Below are 22,141 nucleotides of genomic sequence, written 5' to 3'. Positions count from 1 at the left end.
TAAAGGTCAGTATAACTAACCCCCCCCCCAGTGCTGTAGAGTATATGCTTGTAAGTGAACCGGCTCCAAAGTGGAGCAGAAGGGCACCTACTGAATGTGCTCCAGAAGAAAGCCACTCACCAGAGAGCAAAGCACCTCTGATCCTCCGAGTTTGTCACTCCTGCACTGGCACTGCCAGAGCAAACCCTGCAATGCACAGGGAGGAGCACCCACCACAGTAAGGATCTGCCTTATGAATCCTACTTGTGTGACATCTGTTATTTTATCAAGCTGCCACCGTAACACCTTGTTTCTCTGTTCAGCTATGAATATTTTTAACCAGAAATTGAAGCCAGAGTAGGCTGTATGTGATGTACAAACAAGGGAATATTAGCCTACTGCCTAAATAACGTGCCTTATTTAAGCTCTTGTGGACAAAAGCTGTGATGCTGTGTCTGTAAAGGACTCAGTAGCTTAAGCAGTTGCATACAACATTATAAGTCACGTATTTAACAGTATTTGTGCTAGTAGTGACAAATCACTGTCTGGAAATCAAACCTACCAGAGCTTGATTAATATCTAGTGAAAGGAGAATGTACTTCTGAGTATTGCATCCATTATTCTAAGAACTCTTTCCTTTATTTCATTCAGGAGCAAACTCAAAAGTGTCTGTGCTTTAACTGTCAATTATCTTGATTTCCTTTGTCTTAAAGCTCTGTCAAAGGAGCTGCAGAAAGTCTGGAGGGTACAATTTAGAACGCTACCAGTCTTTGCTGCTAAAACTCATCACCCCTGTGGCTGAATCAGAGAAATGAAGGGTGTGAGCAGCTGTGGCTTCAGTGCAAGGATTGGCCTCTGGGCTGACACTGCAAGTGAAAATCAGTTTGGCACTGAAACAACACGATGTGGGCAACGGGATGCTTGGGGTGGTGACCTTCAGCAGAAGGGGTGGGGTGAAGAGCAGGCACCAGTAACTTGTACCTCTACCATGCTTTGTGTGACTGCTATAACCAGAATGTAGTTAATTACTTTAAGACAGCTCTGCTTAGAGACGCGCATCTGACACCACATACAGAGATGGTCACATTAAATTTCTATTTGTTTTCACTCTGCATTTCACACTCTATTGCTCCTCTGAACTTGCAAGGTGGTTTCCAAAACTAGGCAGGGAGGAAACCATGATGCTGTAGCTTTGTGGTATACTGAAACTACAGAAAAATGACATGACCTAATCTGGACAATCAAGAAAAGAGAAAGGAACACAAATGCACAGCATCCCTGAACTTATTATATATTTTTTAAATATTATAATGTAATGTGTGATATCAATAGCTGTCAATATCCCAAACAATTAGCTGGGACCATTAAGAAATGTGTACTGTTCTCCTGTACTTGTTTGGTGAAAATATCTTCCTTACCATAGCACAGAAATAGCACCCAGAACAGCACCTGCTCAGCATGCCTTAATTGTAACTTCATTAAGGTCTCTTTCTGTGCGAAAGCTTTTCCTTCTTGGCTTCAGTGAGACCATCACTCACAATTAGTCAGGAGGTGTAATCACTAACAAAGGGATCAGAATCTTGTCTTTCCTGCTGTTAAGTTTTGGTATCGTTGCCAGAGGCAGGTTTTTTTTGAGTGTAATAGACGTTACTGCTCCTCCTTCCTGAACTGTCAGTCCTCTCCTCTACCTCAGCTACGCAACAGGTAAAAGTGCTTGAGTTAAAGTAGATTTTAAAGCTTTATTGGTCTAAATTAAAAAAATGCACGTTAATTTTACAACAGAACGTGGTTATTCTTCTGGGACTTAGAAAAACCAGACTGACAGAATTCAGGACAAACACAGCTGCTGACCTCGCATGCCAGGCCTTCACCTTCCAGAACACAGGATTCAGCTCAGCCAGGTTTCTAACTTGCTGCAGGAGCTGCAGTCTTCTGACACAGCCTGGCAAGCAGTCCAGCCATTTGTAGCAGTGAGTTCACACCTTCTGCTATCTTCATGTGTGTGTAGCCAATTTCCTGGAGAGATAAACATTGCCAAACCTTCTCTTTTGTCCTACAGTCTGTACACGGTCTGACCAATGATGCTCCGCTAAGTGGAACATATCCCTTACTCTTAGGAAGCTACCTTCAGAGTTGCTTGAACTTAAGAAAACCATTTTTGGCTATAGACTATTCCATTCTCACATAGATTAATTAGAACAATGTAATTTTTCTTAATTAAAGTCTGCATTCCCCCATTTTCTTTGTAAGTTGATCACTGCAGTGACTATTGGCACTTCCATGGGGTGTTAGACTTTGAACTTCAAGTGACTATTCTTCTTCACAGAGAAGAAGAAGAGGCAGAGTAAGAAAGAAAACAGTAACATATATATATATTTGCACTAACATATAGCGAACAGAAAACTCTGAGCTTGTCCTGTGTTAAGAATCCCGTCCTCTTTTTGTAAAAGCCAAAAAGACCCCATAAGTAACTAGTTTAATACTAACCTTGATAAATTCCAGCTTCAGATATTCTGGCATTTGAAAGGTTTTACACACACGGAAGATGTTGCCAATCACATCTTCTGGAGAGTATCCAAGTCTCCAGAGGTGGGCAAGAATCTGTGCAGGCAAGAATAATCCTACGTTTATCTGCAAAACTTTTCATTTGAGTCAAGTATGTTCATTTCTGAGTTGCTGTTTACCAAACAATTCAACATCAATTCTGTTTAGCAAGTAATTTCATTACTACTTGGGTTGTTTTTTGTTGTTTTTTTTTTTGCTTGATGGGTTATTCTTCTGAACAAACTGCTGCAAAGAAGGGATTTAATTCATCAATTCATATGCATGGTTTTGCCCTTTTCATAAAGAGCAAGCAGTGCACACTGAATTATTCTAAACAAACAGGCATTCTGCAGAGAAAAGGTGTGTCTGTACACAGAACACACAAAAACCAACCTTGTATGCTTCATCAATGTTTGCATTTATGCAGTGTTGTATCATTTCTTTCACAAGCAGAGGGTGAGGCTCATCACACACCTAAATCAAACAAATATTATACTTCAAAATACTAGAACACCCTGCAATTGGACTCCCAATTGTTCTCACCAAGCTTTCATACAGTTTAAAAACCAAATCAGAACATCTTACAATACAGGTTAATCACATTTTCAGCTATATGACACTTTTGATAACATAACTATCCTACCACGGTGAACTCAATAGCACTACGTGAGAACACTCAAGTAATAGACTCAGAAGTTATCACTGTGAAATTTCCCAGCAGTTATGTGATTCATGTGCTTTGAAAGAGCAGGAAAGGCAGAAAGTCTTAGACATGCTGCTAGGGACTGCAAGCACTTCCTGCCCTTCAAAAGCCATGCACACTTGTTTGACTAATCCCATAACTGCTACATCCATCATAGTGCCTGCAAAGGGGTAAAGCACTTTCAAAGTCACGTATATTTGAAGAAAGGTCTCACACTATAACCCTGTTAAACTTTTACCTTTGCTGTTTCACAGCACTACTAACCTTAAAGACATTTTCACTGTTTATAAAGCCAAATCCGGAATATGTGGACTGTAAGTTGTTTAAGGCCTGCAGAAAGAAAAACAAAGACTTCAGTTATTTTGTGAAGTGCTCCACTTCTGACTCCACCCCTCAGAATTAAATACACTTTGGGGAAATTTATACCAAATTATAAATTTATACACTTTGGAAATTATACCAAGTACACAGTTTTCAATTTGGCAACATACTAAACTGTGAATGTATGCAGAATTTGTTTTCCCAACAAATTCAGTGTTTGATTTCCACCAATTCCCTTTTACGGAGCAGATCCACTTTAAAATTTTGCAAAACCAAGCAGCTTAGTTATTCTTGTGCTGTACATCACATCCCCTTTGCTTTATCTCCCCAGAAATGACTCCTTGAGAGCCACAATTCAAAGCTGTTTGGTTTGAACAGAAGGCTTTGTTTCACTGCCTTCCCTCTTTTACCTGTCTCATATCCCCTTGAGCTGTGAAGATAATGGCTTCTAATCCATCATCTGTATATGGTACATCCTCTTTTTCAACAACTTTCAGTAACCTTGCAAGGATTTGTGAATCTGTCAGTTTGGTGTAACGCAGCACTGCACACCGAGATTGAATAGGTTCTGAGGACAGAGATGTATAATTAGCATTTCCCTCTTTTCTTAATAACAAACATAAAAACATTTCATCTGGGGAGAAAATATTGCAGTTTCCAAGCCCTTAACCACTCTTAATTTGTCACTACGTTTTAGGAAAAAGATCAAGTAAACTCCAGAGTGAATATATCATCTGCTTAAGCATATGTAATTCCTATAGTCCTTCATTTGAACCCAATTGAGTTATGTATATCAAGGACAATTTCTTTTGTTCTCCTGGTTTTCCAGGAATGTAGATGTTTATCGTGCTACTCTAACTGCTAAATAAGAACAGTCTGAAGCTCTACAGTGTGCTAGCCTACAGGCAAACTTCAAGACTGTGCTTCAGAAAGCAGGACAACAAAAGGGGTTCAACATCCAGTAAACAATACACCAAAAATCATCAACTGTAGCAGAGCTGGATGGTGATTAAGCCTGAAGAAATCTGTTCTGCAGTCATGCATAGCACTTTTCATAAAAAACAGCTGCTCAGAAGGTTCATCAGCTATGCAAACATGCTCTTCATTAGCTGGATGTTCTGGTGGTTGGATTTTTCTGAAGTACCATGGCTTCTTGCAATGAGCAGGCTCCAAGTGTTTCTGAATACTACTTCGGAGGTTACCCAGCAGCATGGGGAGCATATGACTAGAACACCCAGGGACTAACAGCTTTACCTATGATTTTATCAGAGGCATTGCAAGCGAGTGCGAAGCGTGTTGTTTTGGAATAAATTTCCATTGTTCTTCTCAGTGCTTGCTGTGCTCCATCTGTCATGCTGAGGAAGAAAAGGAGTTAGAACAGATTTTACCTTTCACTGACTTAAAGCTGCAGCCTACTAACTATTTTTATACAAGCTTTAGAGTATACTGATTTTAGACAGTGCTTTGTAAATTACTTGGTATTTTTGATAGGCAAGCCTCAGATTTTGCAGTAGAGCCAGTTATTGAGACCTCCATAAAATTAACATGTAAAATCAAACCATCAGTGCTCTTAAGAATACTGCTAAGAATACTACTATATATATGCAGGAGGAGAGTGTCCTGTTTTATCCAGTGAAACTAAGTGTCTATGTAAGCTAGATTCTTTTCAAAGAAAAACAGCCAGTAAACTGGAAGATGATAAGATCACATTGAGCTAAATCCCAAAGTGCTTCACCCCAACACTGAGCATTTCATTTGAATCCATGATCACAACTTAATATGAGGAATCTTGTAAGAGTACTGTTTAATACACATTTATTTCCTCCCAAATCATTTTTGATGGCCTGTTCAAAACAACTCATACCGTCCAAGACAGCAGCTCTGCGGACAGAGGATAGACACAAAACATTTCACATAGTAGCTGGGGTCAAGAAAAAAAGAACATGTACCTGTCTGCTTCATCAAGGATGATGATTTTGTGCCGACCTTTTGGAAGTGTGACCTTTTGCTGGGCAAACATTTTGATTTTGTTTCTCACAACATCAATGCCTCTGGAACAACAATTGAAGTCATTTATGTTCAGATGGGTGAAATTCCATAATGGCTTTCATTCAGCAGCCACAGTGGCTGGGGTGCTCCTGTACTCCCCATTCCTGCACTGTTTGTTTCCATTCAGAAGCAGGCAGTCAGCTATGCCATACAATTATTGTGAAGCCATGCTAGCACAACATGAATCCCTTCCCAGATAGAGTCCCCAAAAATAATTACTTTTAAAAATAGAGCATTTTACTTGTTTTGTTCTGTTTAGAAAATGCATGTTGTACTACTGATTTGTGGAAGAGCTACAGAACTAAAAAGACTGGTACAAAGTACTGCATTCTTAACCCTCCATGAAATATCATCAGGACAGTGTCTGCTACAGAATTTGGGAAATATAATCAGCCTTTAGTGCCTGATCGCTGCAGGAGAGTCAGCGTCTTCTACACACCTAACACCCTTATCCTACAGTGTTATTCCCAGCTGCCCGTACAGTCTTAATTTCTATTGCTTCCCTTTTTTTTCCTAAGCACTGAAGAGTTTCATTATAAATAACTCATTCACTTTTCATTAGGAGGAACTTCATGGATGCAGGCAACATAACTCTTTGAAGTAAATTTGAGAAGACAGTACTATTATGTATTCTGCACCCCATCTGTTTATATCTTTGTACGTGGAAGTTCCTGTCAAGTTTATAAAACATCAAGTGATATTATCTATGGTGCTAGCTGGACACCAAAAATTGCCTAATTTTGAGTTGGAAAAACTACATTAAAGTACTAGGGGTCTTACTGTAACACTAAGTTTATCAAGCTGGCCTGAGTTCAAATAAAAATAAAAACGGATACTTGCTTCTTTGAAAGCTTGATAAGGCTTATTCCTTCTCACCTGTCATTTGAGGCATTCAGCTCCAAAACAGCATCTTTTAACGCAGGGCCAAGCAGAGCACGAGCCAAGCAGAGGATACTGGTGGTTTTACCCGTTCCAGGGGGACCCTGGAAATACAATTGCTGGTGAGTGCAATGCCATTTCCTAACCTGTACTCTCTGCAATACTCCCCGCTCATGAAAAATAGCTGCAGTGGCAGCAAGAAGTCACCTGAGCTCAGGATCCTGCCTCCAAAAGCAGAGAAGCACAAGACATGCTTCAATAGGCACCTAAGGGCGGAGTTAGTTTTCAGTATTTCAGTAACAGAAGTTTGTTTACTTGCTGTGTCTTTTGCTGAAAATACTGCTCTGTAACCGTAACACCTCTTTCACTGGTACCACAATGCAAATCTGTACTGGCTGTGCCTGGATCTCCAAACTGGGACCGACACAGCGAAATGCCACAGCAGCACTCACCGCAATTATAATATTCGGCACATTCCCTTCTTTTGCAAAGACCTAAGAAAGAATAAGAACAACAACAAAATATCTATGTAAGAAAACAGCGGGAGCAAAGTTGATAAATTCTATTTCATTTTAACCTTGAGAAGGAGCTGCCATTTCTTTTTTTCTCTCTTGCTTTCTTTTTTTTTTTTTTTAATCTTGCTGCTTTCATACTTTTTTTCCAGTTAAAAGTCAGTTCCAAAATTGCTAAGACAGTTACAACTTTTTAAGTTGTATCTAAGCTGGGTCCAATTTCCACAGCACCCCAAGTACAGAGGGCATATTTATTTTTAATACTGATCAGGTTTGTCCTAAAACTAGTAACTTTTGAAGAAAATCCTTAAGTTTCTGGTCCAAATGTTCAAAGACGGACATGAAAATGTGGAAGTGCTGGTTCTGGTCTGGGGATGGATGCAAAATGGCATCTTTTAGCTAACCCATGAATAAATAAGCAGCCACACACCTCCAGCCTGCTCACTGTATCTTCATTTCCAACTATTTCACATAGTTTCAGAGGCCTGTATTTTTCCACCCTGTAGAAATAAAACCCAAACACTGAGACACATCAAAGTGAACTTTAACTTTTTTCCAGCTTTACAGTGCTGGAAAGGGAGATTAAGATCACATGGGACGTTAAGATAACATGGAACAAAGATAACATGAGGTGTCTTTGATTTAAACGCTGCAGGAACAACAATCCGCAGCAGTAATTGTCTGAAAGTTGTTTTTATTTTCGCTGCTATAAAGAAGGAAAAGGTGGAACACTGCGCACAGCTCGCTGCTCCCTGAGGGTGCACAACCGCCTTCCCGCCAACGGCACGCCCCGCCCCCTCACTCTCGCCATAGGTCACTCAACGTTAACCCCGCCCCCCCGCTCTTGCCATAGGCCAAACAACGCCAAGCCCCGCCCCCCACCGCGCCCCGCACCAATAGCCGCGCCGCTCGGCCCTTTCTCCCGCCCCCGGCTCCATTTCCCTTAGCACAACGCGGCCGGCTGCGCTCTTTCCTGAGGAATCGGCTGCCTCCAAGCTCTCACCAGGGCAGTTCGTAATGGCCGCTGGCGGTGGGAGCGGACGCCAGAGCGTCGGCGGGTCCCCGCTTTTCAGCAGCCGCGGGCCCGGCCTTCTCGTCCTCCACGACCTCCACGACTTCTTCCTCCTCCATCCTGGCGGCTCCAGGCCCGGCCCCGCCTTCCCGCCGCCTCCGTGAGGGGCAGCCGCGCTGTGGGCCCGCCTCGCGGGGCGGGGGGGGGCAGGCCGGCGGGCGGGGCCGCCGCGGGGAGCCGTGCGTTTTGTGGGGTTAACGTGGGTATGAGTTTGTGAGCGATCTGCAGCTTTGACACGGCTGCCTAAGATAGCTGCGGATTAACTTCACCTTCCTTAAAGTAGAACATTAAATAAAGACGTAGTTATGTGATATGCAGAGGCAGGGCGATTAGCTTTATTTCCCCAGCATTCAGACCGTTTGTAACAAGTGCTGCATGAATACATTGCTCTTGTAATATCTCGGGCTCACTGCATTACTCTTTTCCTTTGGATTTAGCTTGCTGCAGTGTTCAGCAGAAGCCAATGTGTGGCAGTGAAATATTGCAGCTGCGTACAGCACTGCTAGTTATAAAAGTCTGTCAGTGCAGCGCATGGGTCATGCTTTGATTTCTTGCCAAATTAAACAGTTGTTATGCTCTTAGGAAGTACCAGGCACTGGATAAGATATAATTTTCCTGGCCGGCATTAATTCTCCCGCTATACATACAGGATCACTGCTGATAAGCACCCGAAGGGCTGTTTGAAAGGCTATTTGTGAGAATTGTTGTAGAGTGCCTGATGACAGATTTTGTGATATGTTTCTGCTAAGCAATTACAATATGTCTTTCTTTGCAGAGCAGCCTTCCAAAGCACTGCACCCTCTGCACAGGCCGTGACTCCTCGTGTATCCACAGTGATCCTGTAGCTGATAGCACAGGTATTTATTGAGGGCACAATGATATTAGTAGGGATTTGTGGCAAGGTGGGTAGGCATACCTCAGCCAAAAGCTTTGACAACCACCTGTCCCAAATTGTGAACTGTGGGTTTTGTCAGCCTGAAATCACAGGATACATCCAGGATAAACTGAGTTGCAACTTCAGTGCTGAAATAGCAGAACTCTTTTGATGTATAATCAACACTGCCTGAGTACACAGGTGTGCAATAGGTGTACTCCATTATCCTGAAAGGAGAATGATCCCGAATTTAAGTAAATTCCTTCTGATGTCTTTCTTTCACACCCCAAAAGGTATGCAGAAAAAGCTTACTAAGCATCTGTAACCAGTGTGAAGTACAGATAATAGCTTTTTTGCTGATAATCTTGTTAGCAGGAGGAGTGCTTTTCTTGGGTGTATTCAAATAGCATCTGCTACTAGTAGTAAAGACCCCACGAGAGAAATAAAACAGTGATCCTGAGTTATCCCAGGAGCAAGGATGTCTCAGCTGCAGGTGCTTGCTATAGGGAACAAGGCCTTTGAGGACCACATGGAGGTTCTTCTCATCTCATCTACAGTCAGAAACTCGTACTCTCACCCCTGTAGGGAAACTAAACCTCAGTGCAAGAGATTTTGTCAGGGAGTTGATAAAACGCAGAAGTTGTGGTGAAAGAATTGCTGTTTTGCATGCTACGTCTGGTGAAACAAAGTAGTTTTGTTTTGAGTTTGAGCAAGACGTTGAAACCAGTGAAGTCACTCCAAGTGAGGCAGTAGTTGAAAACAGTGAAGAGCCACAGTGATGAAATGATGAAGGGGGGACGTGAGGTGTCAAACCTGCGAGGCAAGAGAAATAATCAAACACAACTTCAGGCAATCATTATCAAAAAGTACAGGTGTACTGCATATTTGTTACAGATAAGTCACAAAAAATTATGTGTAATGCTTTGGGAAGGGAGAGGAGAAATGTAGAACATTCAGGTAATTTTGCTTTTGGGTTAAAAAAAAAAGAAGAAACAAAAACAAATAAACAACAAACAGTGAGCTCAGTTTACCATTCTTTTGTTATCCAGCAGATCTAAAACGCCGGGGGCGGGGGCCTCAAATCACAGTGTTAAGAGAAATGCAAAGTTCCTGTGGCCGTTTGTTCCCCATCCGCACCAGCCCTGCAGTCCCAGTTAAAGCTGTCACCTCTTATTGCAGCGTGCTGTTGTTCAGCAGCCACAAGTAGGTCACGTAGCACAGATGGTCTTGCTGCCAGCAAAATGTGGAGTCTGCAGTCCCCTTTGAGGCTATTCCCCGTGCTCTCTCCCTTTCACACTGTTAGTATGGAGAGAGTGGAATGAATTCTGATGCGACCAACCGTTTTATCTCGTGCTCGCTGAGGCTGAAAGCATAAAGCGAAGCTCTACAAATACCAGGAGTGAAAAAAAAGCAATGGAATGGTTAGAAAGAAGGCTGGACTGGTGCTTTATGAAATATGGCATCACTGTGTTAAGGTGTTTCCTGAGCATAGCATGACGTAGGCCTGGTATTCCTGCAGCACTGCTGTGTTTGACCTCTGCGAGCAAAAAAGGGGATGATGCTGCTGGAGTATGTGGGATGTTAATTTGTCATTCTTGCAGCATCATAGCATCCTTCTATTCATGCACTTTTCTGTGGAATGTCCCTGGGAGGGGACGTGTGCCACTTGTTCCTTAGTACAATGGCTGAGGCCCCCCCAGCACACCGCCATCTCCTGTATATTTCCCTGTCCTCTGCCTCATCCTTCCTCTCATGTTAGCATCTCCACTAGCTGCAGAGCAACAGCAGCTCACCAGTGCAGCCTGGGAAAACATGGCACGACGGCTGCCTGCTCTGTTACCTGGGCACTTTCCTTTATGGTGTCTAATTGCTCTTTATGTTTTCGTGAAGTACTTTACCACGCTTTTTTTGTTTGTTTGTTTGTTTGTTTTATGTTGCCACATGCAGTTATAAGCAGCATGCTGTCTCAACCTGAGCTTAAGCAATTTGAGCTGCTGGAAGCGAGGGAAGTCACAGACCGCAATGAAAATGTAGCTGGAAAAACTGAAGGTGGTTGCTATCAGGATACTCTCATGTTATTAAAAATAAACACCTAGATGTAGCTATTTCCTGTAAGAATCTAAAAACACTTAAAAGAGTAGATTTAGATCATCACAATTTTCATCCGGAGAAGCTTTGTTATGATTTCTGTATGGCTGCTGAGGAATGTATTGTAACTTGCCCAGTGCTTTACACTAGGCTAAAAGAGCACAGTTCAAGAGTAGCGACCTTCTAATCGTATGTGTCTGCTCTTTGGATGCTTTAGGCTGAAACTGTCATTGAAATTTCAATTCTTTTTGTTTGTTTGTTTGTTTGTAGCTCCTGAGAGGACTACGAGGGTACAAAACCAGACGTGTGGTTTCAGCTTCGGTCAGCAGAGGGAGTACGGACACCTTTGTGCAGTTCCACGCAAGGCCACGCGTGACAGCTGAGAGCAGGCTCTGCTCTGCATCCCTCTTTAGTCTGCAGGAAGGGTAACTCCCTTAGGTGAACATTTTCCTGGAGGCTAAAAGGCAGCGGTGGGCTACTAACGCTGTGATCTGTGAGCAGTCTGCTTAAAGGTTAAGCCATGAGCTGTTGCAAAAGCAGAGAGAGCGGCAGTGTCTGTTAAAGCTTTGATGAATGGTAGCACCAGATAGTTAGAGTAGAAGTAGACAGTCTGGGTTCACCCATTCTTTTGACAGTGACCCACATCATCTGTGTTTTAGGCATAACGCTCGATCTTGTGTCCTCTGTTGTCCTGTGATAATGGCAATGCCTGCTGCCGTTTGATTGATGTTTGTCAGAAACTTCAAAAGAACTTTGCAGTGGAGTTAACGCAAAGTGGTTTTTATTTTTGTAAGTTACAATATTGCTTGACTTTTGCTCAGGCACGGTGCAGCCGTGATGCAGTATGGTTACCCTGTTCTGCATCCAGCATCTGTTTTTTTTTTGTGTTGGTTCCCTATAACAATCTGGCAATGTTCTCCACTGACCACCTCTAACTGATACTGCATGACATGATGCAATCCTGTTCAGTTGTATATCATCTCTTAAATGCTGAGCAAGACTTGATCAGAGCCTTTGTTTGGCTGAATGACAAATAAATCTTCAATAAAACTTGTTTGTGTTCAACTTCTTTATGTCAAAGATGAGAAGACAGTGCTGTCATTGATTATTAGGCAGTAGAACTCAAGATTTCTTCAAGCTTGCGATGCATGGATTGCAGAGAAGGAAGAGCTGCAACGTTCAAAACAGGAAGTTCTTAAAGCATAAAGGAGAAATTTACCAAAAGGTAAAGGTAAGGGTGGAGTCTGGCTTAATCATAAAGCGATAAGGACAGAGGAAGTGAGAAAAATCTGACAAATAAAAATCCAACTGTTATCTTTCAACCTCTGTGCATACAGATATTCTAGATGTTTGGTGCATTTTTGCACAGACGGGTAAGGAAATAAAGGACTTGTGCTCTTCAAACTTGTTTTAGTGGCAGCGTATCTTCGAAGATTATATTGAGACCGCAGCATAACACAGCAATATGCTCTCAGACTTGGACTGTTTCAAAAGCTGAGTTGGCAGCAGTGTGGTGCCAGCACGGCCCTCATGCTCCACGCAGCACCTTTCCAATGAGAAGTGACTGCATGTTCCTGTGGAGGTAAATCCTTGGTTATTAATCCCGCAAGCCAGGCTCCATTCTTCTTGGATTAACTCCATAGATTGAGGCTGCCTACCTAAATTTGCCATGCCTTAATTAAGTTCAACATCGCCTCCAGTTCAGGGCGTTTGTTATTCATTGTTGCTAGTGCTACAGCACTGAGCTGAAGTCAGCACAGAAGTCTGAGAAATGGGGCTGAGGTGGGGAGAAGTTTCTCTTTCCTGCATTAGACATCTGGGATTTGCCCCTTCCAAGTGAACAACTAATATCACAGAGTGAATTGTCTTTTGGTGCTACTTCCCCTAAAATTCTTGATCTCTTTGCTCTCACGTTGCTCTTTTTTCCATTGATTTTTAGCTGCGCTTGCTCAAAGCAGCTTTAACTGTAGCAGAAATACTTAGTAGTCTGCTTTGTTTCGTGTATCCAAAAGCATACTTTCATTGCAGAGGAACTGTGCACCATCAGCTTCCACAGATGTCCGTGTAACCTTAGTGCTGTAAGTAACAGGATAAAACATTTCTGAAGTCAAAACATATGAATTGCTTCTTATATTTTTGTTTGGTTAATTGACAGGCTATATTCAGTATATATGCAGATACCTAAACAAATGCTTATACAACTACAGGCTCCATGGCATATTTTGTAAAATGCTTTTGGGCTCCCTGTGGATGAATGTAAGACCTCTATAGTCATCCCCACCCATCAGAGGCCAGCCAGATGCCACAAGATGGTACACCTAGCATGCCTATTTGTGCCCTGAGGATTTTGTTCACCATTTACTTAAACGTTCTGTTTAAGTAAACACTTAAACTTTAAAAACATCCAGAAGGAAGAGTTTATGTAATCCATTTTAGATATCTCAGTTCCGTTGAGCGAGGATCCAGAGTGCATGCACTGGTAACAGAGAAGCTGGTGGCCAGTGAAGAGCAGAGGAGCACCCTGGCTGTGAGCTGACATTTCTGATACCAGGGTTGGCTTTGCCTCCCTGAGCTTGTCTGCAATGGGCTCGGAGCACATGCAGGCTCAAGGTGGGTGCACTGAAGTGGGACTTTCAAAGTAAGGAAGGTGAGCTAGCTGAAAAGAAATGAGTGTAGTTCTAGTGTTATGGTGGAGCAGGAGAAAAGTCCCATTCATTCCAACAAAACCAGGATTGAATTTGGGGGTGTCTTTAGTTTTTTTGCTTTGTTTTTTAATTTATTTCTACAGTAATCTTATCTGATACTTGCATTGGTGGCGAATCATATTCCCCCATTCCTCGTCCCATGAAGAGCACCTTAAATACTGATTTATTTTTAATCTACCTCCGCTACATGCCAGTATTAATCCATATGCTTTACAGCCACCCAGGAAAGCTTTTCATGCAAAATGTTGGCACTACTAAATGAATGTTGGCTGCTGCTCCCAGGGTGCATTCCTCTTCCACTCCTGATTTTTTTTTGTCTTGTTCTTCCCTTCCTTTCATTCTGACTGAACCACTGTGGCTTGTTTCTCATTTGCTCAGCCCTGTAGGGGAGATATACTGAGGGCTAATGTTCGTTAGATGGTAATTAAGACAATGAAAAATGGTTGTTAATGTAAAATGCCACATTTCTTTTGTAATTGTCTGGAGATAAACCTTTCCTTGCACGTGTTCTTTTTAAGAAAGTCTGTCAGAAAGTAATAGACCTCTTCCTTCTTTCCATACAGATTCCAGAGATATGCAAGAAGTCCAGGCTTCTCAGAACGAGCTTTAGTGTCCTGTGCAAAATAATTAGTCCAGAAACAATCATCCCTGATGGTAAGGCTTGTGAAATTAGGAACAGCCAGTGCTGTGTCAGTGTTAGGATTGAATTGTGAGGGGGGATGATGGCTATGCCTCTACAATTAGAGTTCACGGGACACTGTCTCCAATTAGCAGTAGGCGAACGACATTGGATTCATATCTTTCTTCTCAGGAAAGTGGAGGATTGTAGGAGATTGTTTACTGACATTAAGTGGTCTTTTTTACTGGGGGTGCAAGGGGATGAGGTAACTACCTTCCTAGTTAGGAAGATAATACATTTTTTCTCAGTGAGCTCAGATGTGCTCTTATTCTGGAAGCGTGTGCAAAATAGCTTTTGGAGTGATGTAGCTTTGGGACATGAGAGGTGTGTGCCGAGGTTGGGAGAGATTACTAGAAGTCAGAGGAATAGCTTATCCTGCAAGAGCTGGGGCAGACAGCAGCCTCTAAACCAAGCCGCAGAGGACCCCCATCCTGTCACGCAGCCCTGCAGCTCGCAGCGTGCATGCCTCTTGTGATACAGGAGCTCCCTGCAGCCTTGGCTGGGGGCTCCTCGCTGCGGGACCCACTTCATTCCCTGCTGCACCGGCTCACCACAACGACCACAACGACCTTCAGGGCGCAGCTCGCTCTTCCATCACAGGAAGGGAGGCTTCAGGCTTCCCTCCTCCACCCCCGCTTCTCATTCACGATGCCTTGGACACTTGCCAGATTGCAAGCAAGAGCTCCCAAGAAGTATTTACTTCCTGTTGGTTTCTTTTTTTTGGTTTTTTTTTTTTTTTTTTTGCCTAGACCCCCAGAGGCCTCATTTTTCATGAATAAAATATGAGCTGTTCTGGAGCCAGGAAAGGAGGAAAGCACTGGCAGCTGGGGTGGCCGCTGCTTTTATTGCTGTGGTTGCTGATGCCTCCTCCCTCCAGTGCAGGCAGGGGAGAGGAAACAACCCCAGGGTTTAGCCTGGTTACTGCCCCCAGCATGAATGTGCAGCCCGTAGCTCACACGGAGGAATACTCATTGTGTACTGCCTTGTTTCAAACAGTCCACGACTGACTGATTTAAATATCTTGGTTTGAGCAAAAAATAAATCATGAATCATTTCACTTCGGAGCGTATCACTGGCTGGTGTTCAGTTTTCATTGTGACAACCAGCTGATATTTGCCTGGTGTTCCCCTTTTTCTCCTTTTTGCACTTGTCCAGACGAATGCAGTTCTACATCCACTTCTCCTAACTGAATCACTTCTCCTTTTTTTGTTTTCAACTGCTTCTACAGTTTATCAAAAACATTTTGCTTTTGCTTTGCTTTTCTACTTTTCCTGCATCTCCTCTCCACTTCATATGTTGTTCAGATTTAACAGACTTTCTATGAAAATATTAACTGTACACGAAAGCATTTGACCTCTTGGTGACCGTTCCTGTGCTCTCGTATTTGGGAGATAACTTCATCTATAAAGGGATGGGACATTGAATACAATGTTCTTTCCCATGTGAGTAAGTAACAATGCATAGTGTTACATTCAGTGCATGCTTACTGAGCTCTGGCAACTGTCTCCTCCCTAAACATCATTTGTCCCAGATATTTCCAGGCTGCTAAGCATTTCATGGAAGTATTGCTTTCAACTATGAGACTGCCACCAAAGCTGAGAACAGAGGCTGATTCCTACGCTGTTACTGCTTCCCTTTCTTGATCGTTCTCTTAAAATAGTTCCTGAATTCAGTACTTGTATCAGCAAGGAACAGTACAGTTTCCTAGATATGTTTTTAAGTGATAGTTTCCAAGCTTACTCTCAGATTTAGCTTTCAGACTTGGCTTACTATTAATATTCTGATAGAATCTTTAACTGATTAGCTGAAAACTTCATTTACCCAGGCAACACACTTGGAAAAAAAAAACCCCAAACAACCTGATATTGCCAATATATAGATGGCAAAACTGAAATAGGAAAGTATGACATTTTCTTCAAGAGGAGAGAGTTTTGACCTGCAGTGTGGCCTTGGTCCATTATATCTACTGAATTCTTCCTTATGTGACTCACACAATTATATTTGTGCGGGTTTGATGCATGTTAACAAACATAGCTACATGCAAGCATTGCGTGTTTGTACATGCAGGACTTGTGTGTGATGCTTTGTATGTTTGTTTCTATAAAGACAAACAGATGATTAGTTCAGAAAAAAAAAATAGTCTTTGATAGCAAAAAGATGCTGCGTGGAACCTGTAAGTACGAAAAACAGATTTCAGCTACACTTGTCCCCTACTCCTGCATTGGTTATTTGGTGATTATTTGGTGATTTCACTCACTTCTCTGGGTGCTAGAATTAAACAAATGCAGTCACTTGTTCAGTGGCTCAGTTATTGTAAGGTGCTGTTTACTGCAACACTACAGGTGGATTCTTACTAGGGTGAGCTGCTTCCCAAGCAGATAGCACTGTATAAATTGTGTGCCGTGAGTCCCTGTCACTATACTGCATGTCAGAAGCTCTCTTTGTCAGATCAGTGAGTCCCCAGTTAATAACCTCCTGAACTGCATGCTGCCACTGGGTGATGAAGATGCTGAAAGGGCAGAAATTCTTACATGCTGTCGTTAGACTGGCTGTGCACTGGGTTTGGCTTTCTCTGCCTTTCAGAGGTTCCTCTGCTGTGGATGGATGATCCAGTCATACAAATGCCACCGACACCGAGTTACTTCAGAGCCAGAGACAGAGGGACAGAGCTGCTCTGTTAATCTTTGTTGTAAAATTCACATAGAAGCTGCATGAGCTGGTGTGTTTGCACAGCTATCAGTCAACCACTGATGGGCATGAACTGTCAGTGGGTGTGAAGGTTTAACACAGTGCAACTAGAATGCAGCAAAATGCCCTTGGTGAACATCTCTCATCGTTTCAGTGCATTGTAACACACAGAGCTGTGCTTAGTAAAGCTCATCTCAGGGTGGGAATATTGTTACTTATTGAAAATAACCTGATGGTAAGGGTGCTACAGGGTGTGATTTGCTAGATGCACGTCAGGCAGTGTTGTAGATTGCATATGGTTTATTAGAACTGGAATTTAACAGAATGGTTGAAAGGATGTCTTGAAGTTAAAGTAGTTTTTCTTTGTCTGGTGTATCAGTCAGTGTAACCCTCAGCAAGGCACTTCACTTCCTATGGCTCAGTCAGTATAGCTGGAAAATTTGTGTTAAAGGCAGGAATATAACTGGAAAATCAAATTCTGCTGGAAAGTTGAGCTTTCTTGAGGAAATAAGGGATTTATAAGCTCAAATCTTAGTGCTGTCTCTAATGGCATTCCCTTGCATCTGTGTTCTGCTGCTTCAAAACAAGGTAATACATTGGAAAGGGCAGATCCTGGCAGGGTGCTGTGTACCTGCAAGCCACAGTGCAACTATGTACGCTTGGTAATCTAATTAATTTCACAGCAATTGCTCCCACAGATGAATTTAAACCTGCAGTTATGACATCTGCTAAATTGAGGCTTCCATTCCCTGTTGAAATTGGCAAACGGGGAGGCTGATGCTTCCCAGAGCTCTGTGCTTGGGTGCAACTTCACTGCAATTGCTGATAAAAGCATTTTTTGTGTTGGTATAATCACCGTCTGCTGTAGGCCAGGCGGCGGTAGAGGTGGAAAATGTGTGCAACTAATCTTTTGCTGCAGACATCAGAGACTGGCTTCTTGTGCAGCTGGGTGACAGCACATCCTAGCTAAGCCCATGGCATTGTCAGACTGCAGCCACAGCTGCAAACAAATACCAAAATTGTCGTGGGGCAGGTCCTGCTCTGTGTTGAGGGTGACACTTGCCTCCTTAAGGCCCACATCACTGTGGGAGAAGTATTTTACCCTCCTGTGTTTGATTTACAGGTGTTTTTATGTATTCCATAACTCTCAGAGCAATACAGCTGAGACAGCAATGATGGAATGAATCCAACAAGGTTATAATTTCTTTGTAACTCCTGCCCAAGCTGATCTGGGTATGTATTTCTAAATCCAGCAGGCACACAAACTTGATCTTTAAACACACTGATGTGTTATCTTTGAGGGGGAAGGGAGTAAAGAGAGTGAAACTGCCCTGCAAGTTTGGAGTGCTATCTGTTTACAGGTGGTAACGTCTGATGTCCTTTTCTGTTCTATGGAAACGTCTGCAGGATGTAGCCCTGCATTACAGCTCTCAGATCAGTCATGTCAGCCCTGTGAAATGTCATCTGCATGAGCTGCACTGTAAGTGCAGAAATGGTCAGACTGAACTCCCTGACTGCTAGGACCTGAAGGTCATAGCAGTATGTTTTCTCAAGGCAATTTGCTCTTGAATTGCAATATGGTCCTGGCTTTCTATTATGACCTTGATGCCACAAAGTATTAATAATATCTTAAAATAAGCCAAGTTGCAAAGAAAACAATTAGATGTAATCATTTGTTACGTATTTTAGATTTTGGTCAATGTTTATGGTCTGCTTAAATATCATAGGTACAAATGGGAGTGGGTGGATTTCTCTGCCACGCTTGCCTGTGTACAACAAGGAAATGAATTCTCAGTCTGCTGGGAGGACATCTGTTTCCATGACATTTTAAGCCCAGTTCTCAAATGTCTTTTTTTTTAATTTTAGCTACGTATGCTAAAGGAAATTTTAGTTTTAATTTGCATGCTCAATAGGTTTGAGCTGGTTTAATTCATATTTTGAAAGTATTTTTCACCAAAAGATGCCCTGTTAAACTATTTGTTTCTTCTTTCTTCAGTAATCAATGATTTCTGTTCCTTTGCCACAAGCATTCTCTCACGTATTGCGGAGAATATAAGATAAAAGATACCAGCAGCGTGCCTACTGGAAGAGACCAGAAGCCTCTTCAAGCAAATGTCCCCTCAGAGCATCCCTGTATGTTATCATAGGCTCAATGGAAAGAGAGGCAACCCTGAAGTGCCACATCAAACAGCCACTGAGTTTGTTCAGATAAGTTTCTTTTTAATCATGAGTTGAGGTCTGTCTCATACTATTTTTTTTTTCCTAAATAGAACTAACATATCTACAGCTGCAATATGATTATCTTAATGACCTCTAATGTATTCTGGCTTTGAGTTCCACAGGTAAATGTACTTGAATTGTATTTTTCCACTTGTTAGCTTTATATTTGTTGCCACGCTCCTCAGATTTCTCCTGCTTCTAAAGATGGTAACATAGTTTGCCTCCTTTCCTTCATTCTTTCGAGTCTTCACAACAAGTGGGCATTTCCCACTGGCCCGATCTGAAATGCATACTGTGCATTTGCATTGTCTGAAGTTATGACTGCAATGCATGCTGGCATGACCGAGCCCTGACATTTGCAAAGAGGGAAAAAAAGAAAAACAGAGTGGGCATTACTCTGTTTGTGCATGCAGTGGGTCACCCTGTTCCAAACAGTGGTGCTTAGTGCATTTACTCTGTTACCATCTTTGAAGGGATTGAAAATGTGCTGCTTGTGCCATGTGCAGTGTGATGCAGTTTTATTCAGGAATATCGGGTATAATTAGTGGGTATTCTGTTTCTAAAATCATTCTCATGTGTCTGTGCCTTCTGTTGTGAAACGGAGCACACGTGCACTTTATGGGAACTGTGGGGACTGACAGGTCAGTGGTTGCAGTGCACCCAGCAGGTCAGGGCTCAGTCACCAGTTCTGATGTGACTGAAAAGGACTGAGCATCTGCAGCTTTCACCGAGCTCACCTGTGAGGGTTTGGGATGGAGACAAATACTAAAGTAGGCACCATGGTCTGGTCAGCTCAAAGCACTTTACAGATTGGGTCAGCAGAATTGCTCCTCTTTCACTGTTAGTGAAGACGGTTGGTGTTTTATAATGGCAATAAAACTAGAAAATAGTTTAGAGTACAGTTTTCATGTGTCACAGCACCGCATTCTGTAGAAAGCCATACTGGCAGCTTTCTTCCTCACTGGAATATTTAATACAATTGATGCAGTGCAATTAATAAAACTAAACTTGCAAGAAACTAAAGAGTCACGTATGAGTTCCTGGATTTGGGTTACATCGTGGCATCTGGCTGACAAGATCCACATTAAAAGGGCTTTTCTGTAATAAGTATTCTAAAATGAAAACCAACACCTGGCAAATGACCAGGCTCCTTCAACCCTTCTATACCCGTTTTAGTAAGGCTGGATTTTTCGGGAGGCACGACTGAGCTTTCCTCCTAGCAATCACTGCAGCAATTTCCGGTCACGGAACGAGGTCATGCAGGGCACCTTGCTGCTCTGCTCTCACGAGACTTATTTCTGCATAAAGTAACAGTCTCCTCTTTTTAAAGAGCTCGTGGTGGTTCTTTAAACCTTTTAATGTCTTCCTAAGAAATGACGGCTGGGATCAGTGGATGGTTAAATAAGTTGATGGTGAAAACATATTATGGTGGGAAAAGTGAAATCCTAACATATGGTAGATAGTTCGTTGTACCAGAATAGCATGTTTCTGTTGCAAAGGGACATTTCTGTGGAAAGAACAAAATTCAGTTTAACTACCAGGCAGCATTCTCCCCGAGACAGGCTAGCAGCCTGTTCCCTGCACTGGCTCTGAAATGGGACATGCCATGGGTTTTGAGCTTTGTGTTGATGCTATTCTCATGACTGTGCAATGCAAGTCAGGTTGGTCAGGATCTTCAGTTGAAAACTTTCCTTAATCAAAACCAGACATTTGGGGAAAGCAGAAGGCAGCTCGTTGTACTGTGGGCAGTGTCCACACTCAGGCCAGCTGGTCAAACTGCCTGAGTGCATTGCCTGCTGAAGACAATCTTTTTAAAGTATGGCTTTTCTCCAAGCATCAAAATTTGGAGCACATTTCCCTCCCCTTCCTCATTAAACACAGCTTCAGTTGTAGATACCAAAATCTCCTTAAGTTCTAAGCCACAGAAAGAGAGCTTTTTCAGCCTGGCTCCCCTCCCTTGACTTTGATCTTCTGACATGCTGCAGTTTATGCTGAGGAAATGGAACTTTCTTGCTTCTCACAGCTCCTGCACATTCTGTAGCTCTGGTACTAGAAAACATCTGGTGCTTCTATGTGATCTGCAATAGTTCTTGTCAGGCCCAATCAACAGGGAAATAATCTCCTTTCGTGCTCTACAGTCTGGCTCTAATTTGTCACAGACCCTATTCAACCAGGTCAGAGAAAATGATGGATCTCTTCACCTCTGACAACAGTGAGGAAAGTCTGGTGGCACGTACTTGGAGCAGAAACTGAAGAGGGGAGAAATTTTTTGACATAAAAGGAAAAACAATCGCTGAGCCAGAAGTAATTTTGCTTTGCAAAACACGGACGGTTTGGATGGTTTGCAAACTCATGGTGTTGGTGCGTGCAAACATGGTGGTTTGGCAACTGGAAAAACGCAGAGTTGCCATATTATGACTGATTTTGTCTCCTTTTATTTTCCTGAGGACACACTGAGCTACACGGAAGTATACAGACCATTTCCAGAGGCTTTGCAAAGTAGGCTGCAGCTTCATGCAGTGCTTAGAGTACAGGACGTTGTGCTGGGAGATCTAAAATAGGCTTACTTCTGACTTGAATGTATATAAAAAAAGAAACATATAAACAGAGTAGAAGTACAACATCATCACAACCACACTCTGGCACCCTTAGCACTGTACCCAGCTGTGCTGCTGGGTTAGAGCAAGTCTTGGGAAGATAAGCTCATCTCTCCCACTGTTGGTTTCCATGCCTACAAAATACCAGTGATGTTTGCTCACCTTTGAGGTCAGTAGGCACGGAAGTCTTTTCATTAGAGCAAACCTTGCAGAGCAGCTCTCAATGCTCCT

At 42.6% G+C, this 22,141-nt stretch overlaps 1 protein-coding gene and 1 long non-coding RNA gene across 5 annotated transcripts; one reads left to right on the top strand and one right to left on the bottom strand.

Moving 5' to 3' along the window:
• RFC2 (replication factor C subunit 2) lies at positions 1,699-8,159 on the bottom strand. The gene is made up of 11 exons (XM_021416077.1): positions 7,991-8,159; positions 7,418-7,487; positions 6,928-6,969; positions 6,473-6,579; positions 5,497-5,598; positions 4,802-4,902; positions 3,958-4,115; positions 3,491-3,556; positions 2,917-2,997; positions 2,467-2,580; positions 1,699-1,995 (listed from the first exon to the last, which is right to left on the bottom strand). Exons 1-11 carry the CDS (start codon positions 8,116-8,118, stop codon positions 1,885-1,887), a joined length of 1,080 nt encoding a protein of 359 aa, XP_021271752.1. The 5' UTR covers positions 8,119-8,159; the 3' UTR covers positions 1,699-1,884.
• LOC110407885 lies at positions 8,073-20,374 on the top strand. Of its 4 annotated transcripts, XR_002444069.1 has the most exons (9): positions 8,073-8,159; positions 8,835-8,916; positions 11,292-11,446; positions 12,103-12,246; positions 13,050-13,099; positions 13,458-13,631; positions 14,290-14,380; positions 18,217-18,326; positions 19,090-20,372. It is a non-coding gene; the product is annotated as an uncharacterized LOC110407885 (long non-coding RNA). The 4 variants fall into 4 exon arrangements; XR_002444068.1 differs by having other exon boundaries at positions 12,103-13,099; positions 19,121-20,374; XR_002444067.1 differs by having other exon boundaries at positions 12,103-13,099; positions 19,090-20,374.

Source organism: Numida meleagris, chromosome 18, assembly GCF_002078875.1.
Source record: "Numida meleagris isolate 19003 breed g44 Domestic line chromosome 18, NumMel1.0, whole genome shotgun sequence".
Classification (NCBI taxonomy): Eukaryota; Metazoa; Chordata; class Aves; order Galliformes; family Numididae; genus Numida; species Numida meleagris.
The sequence above is the reverse complement of the archived record's forward strand: the minus strand, read 5'-3'. Positions and strand labels throughout refer to the sequence as shown.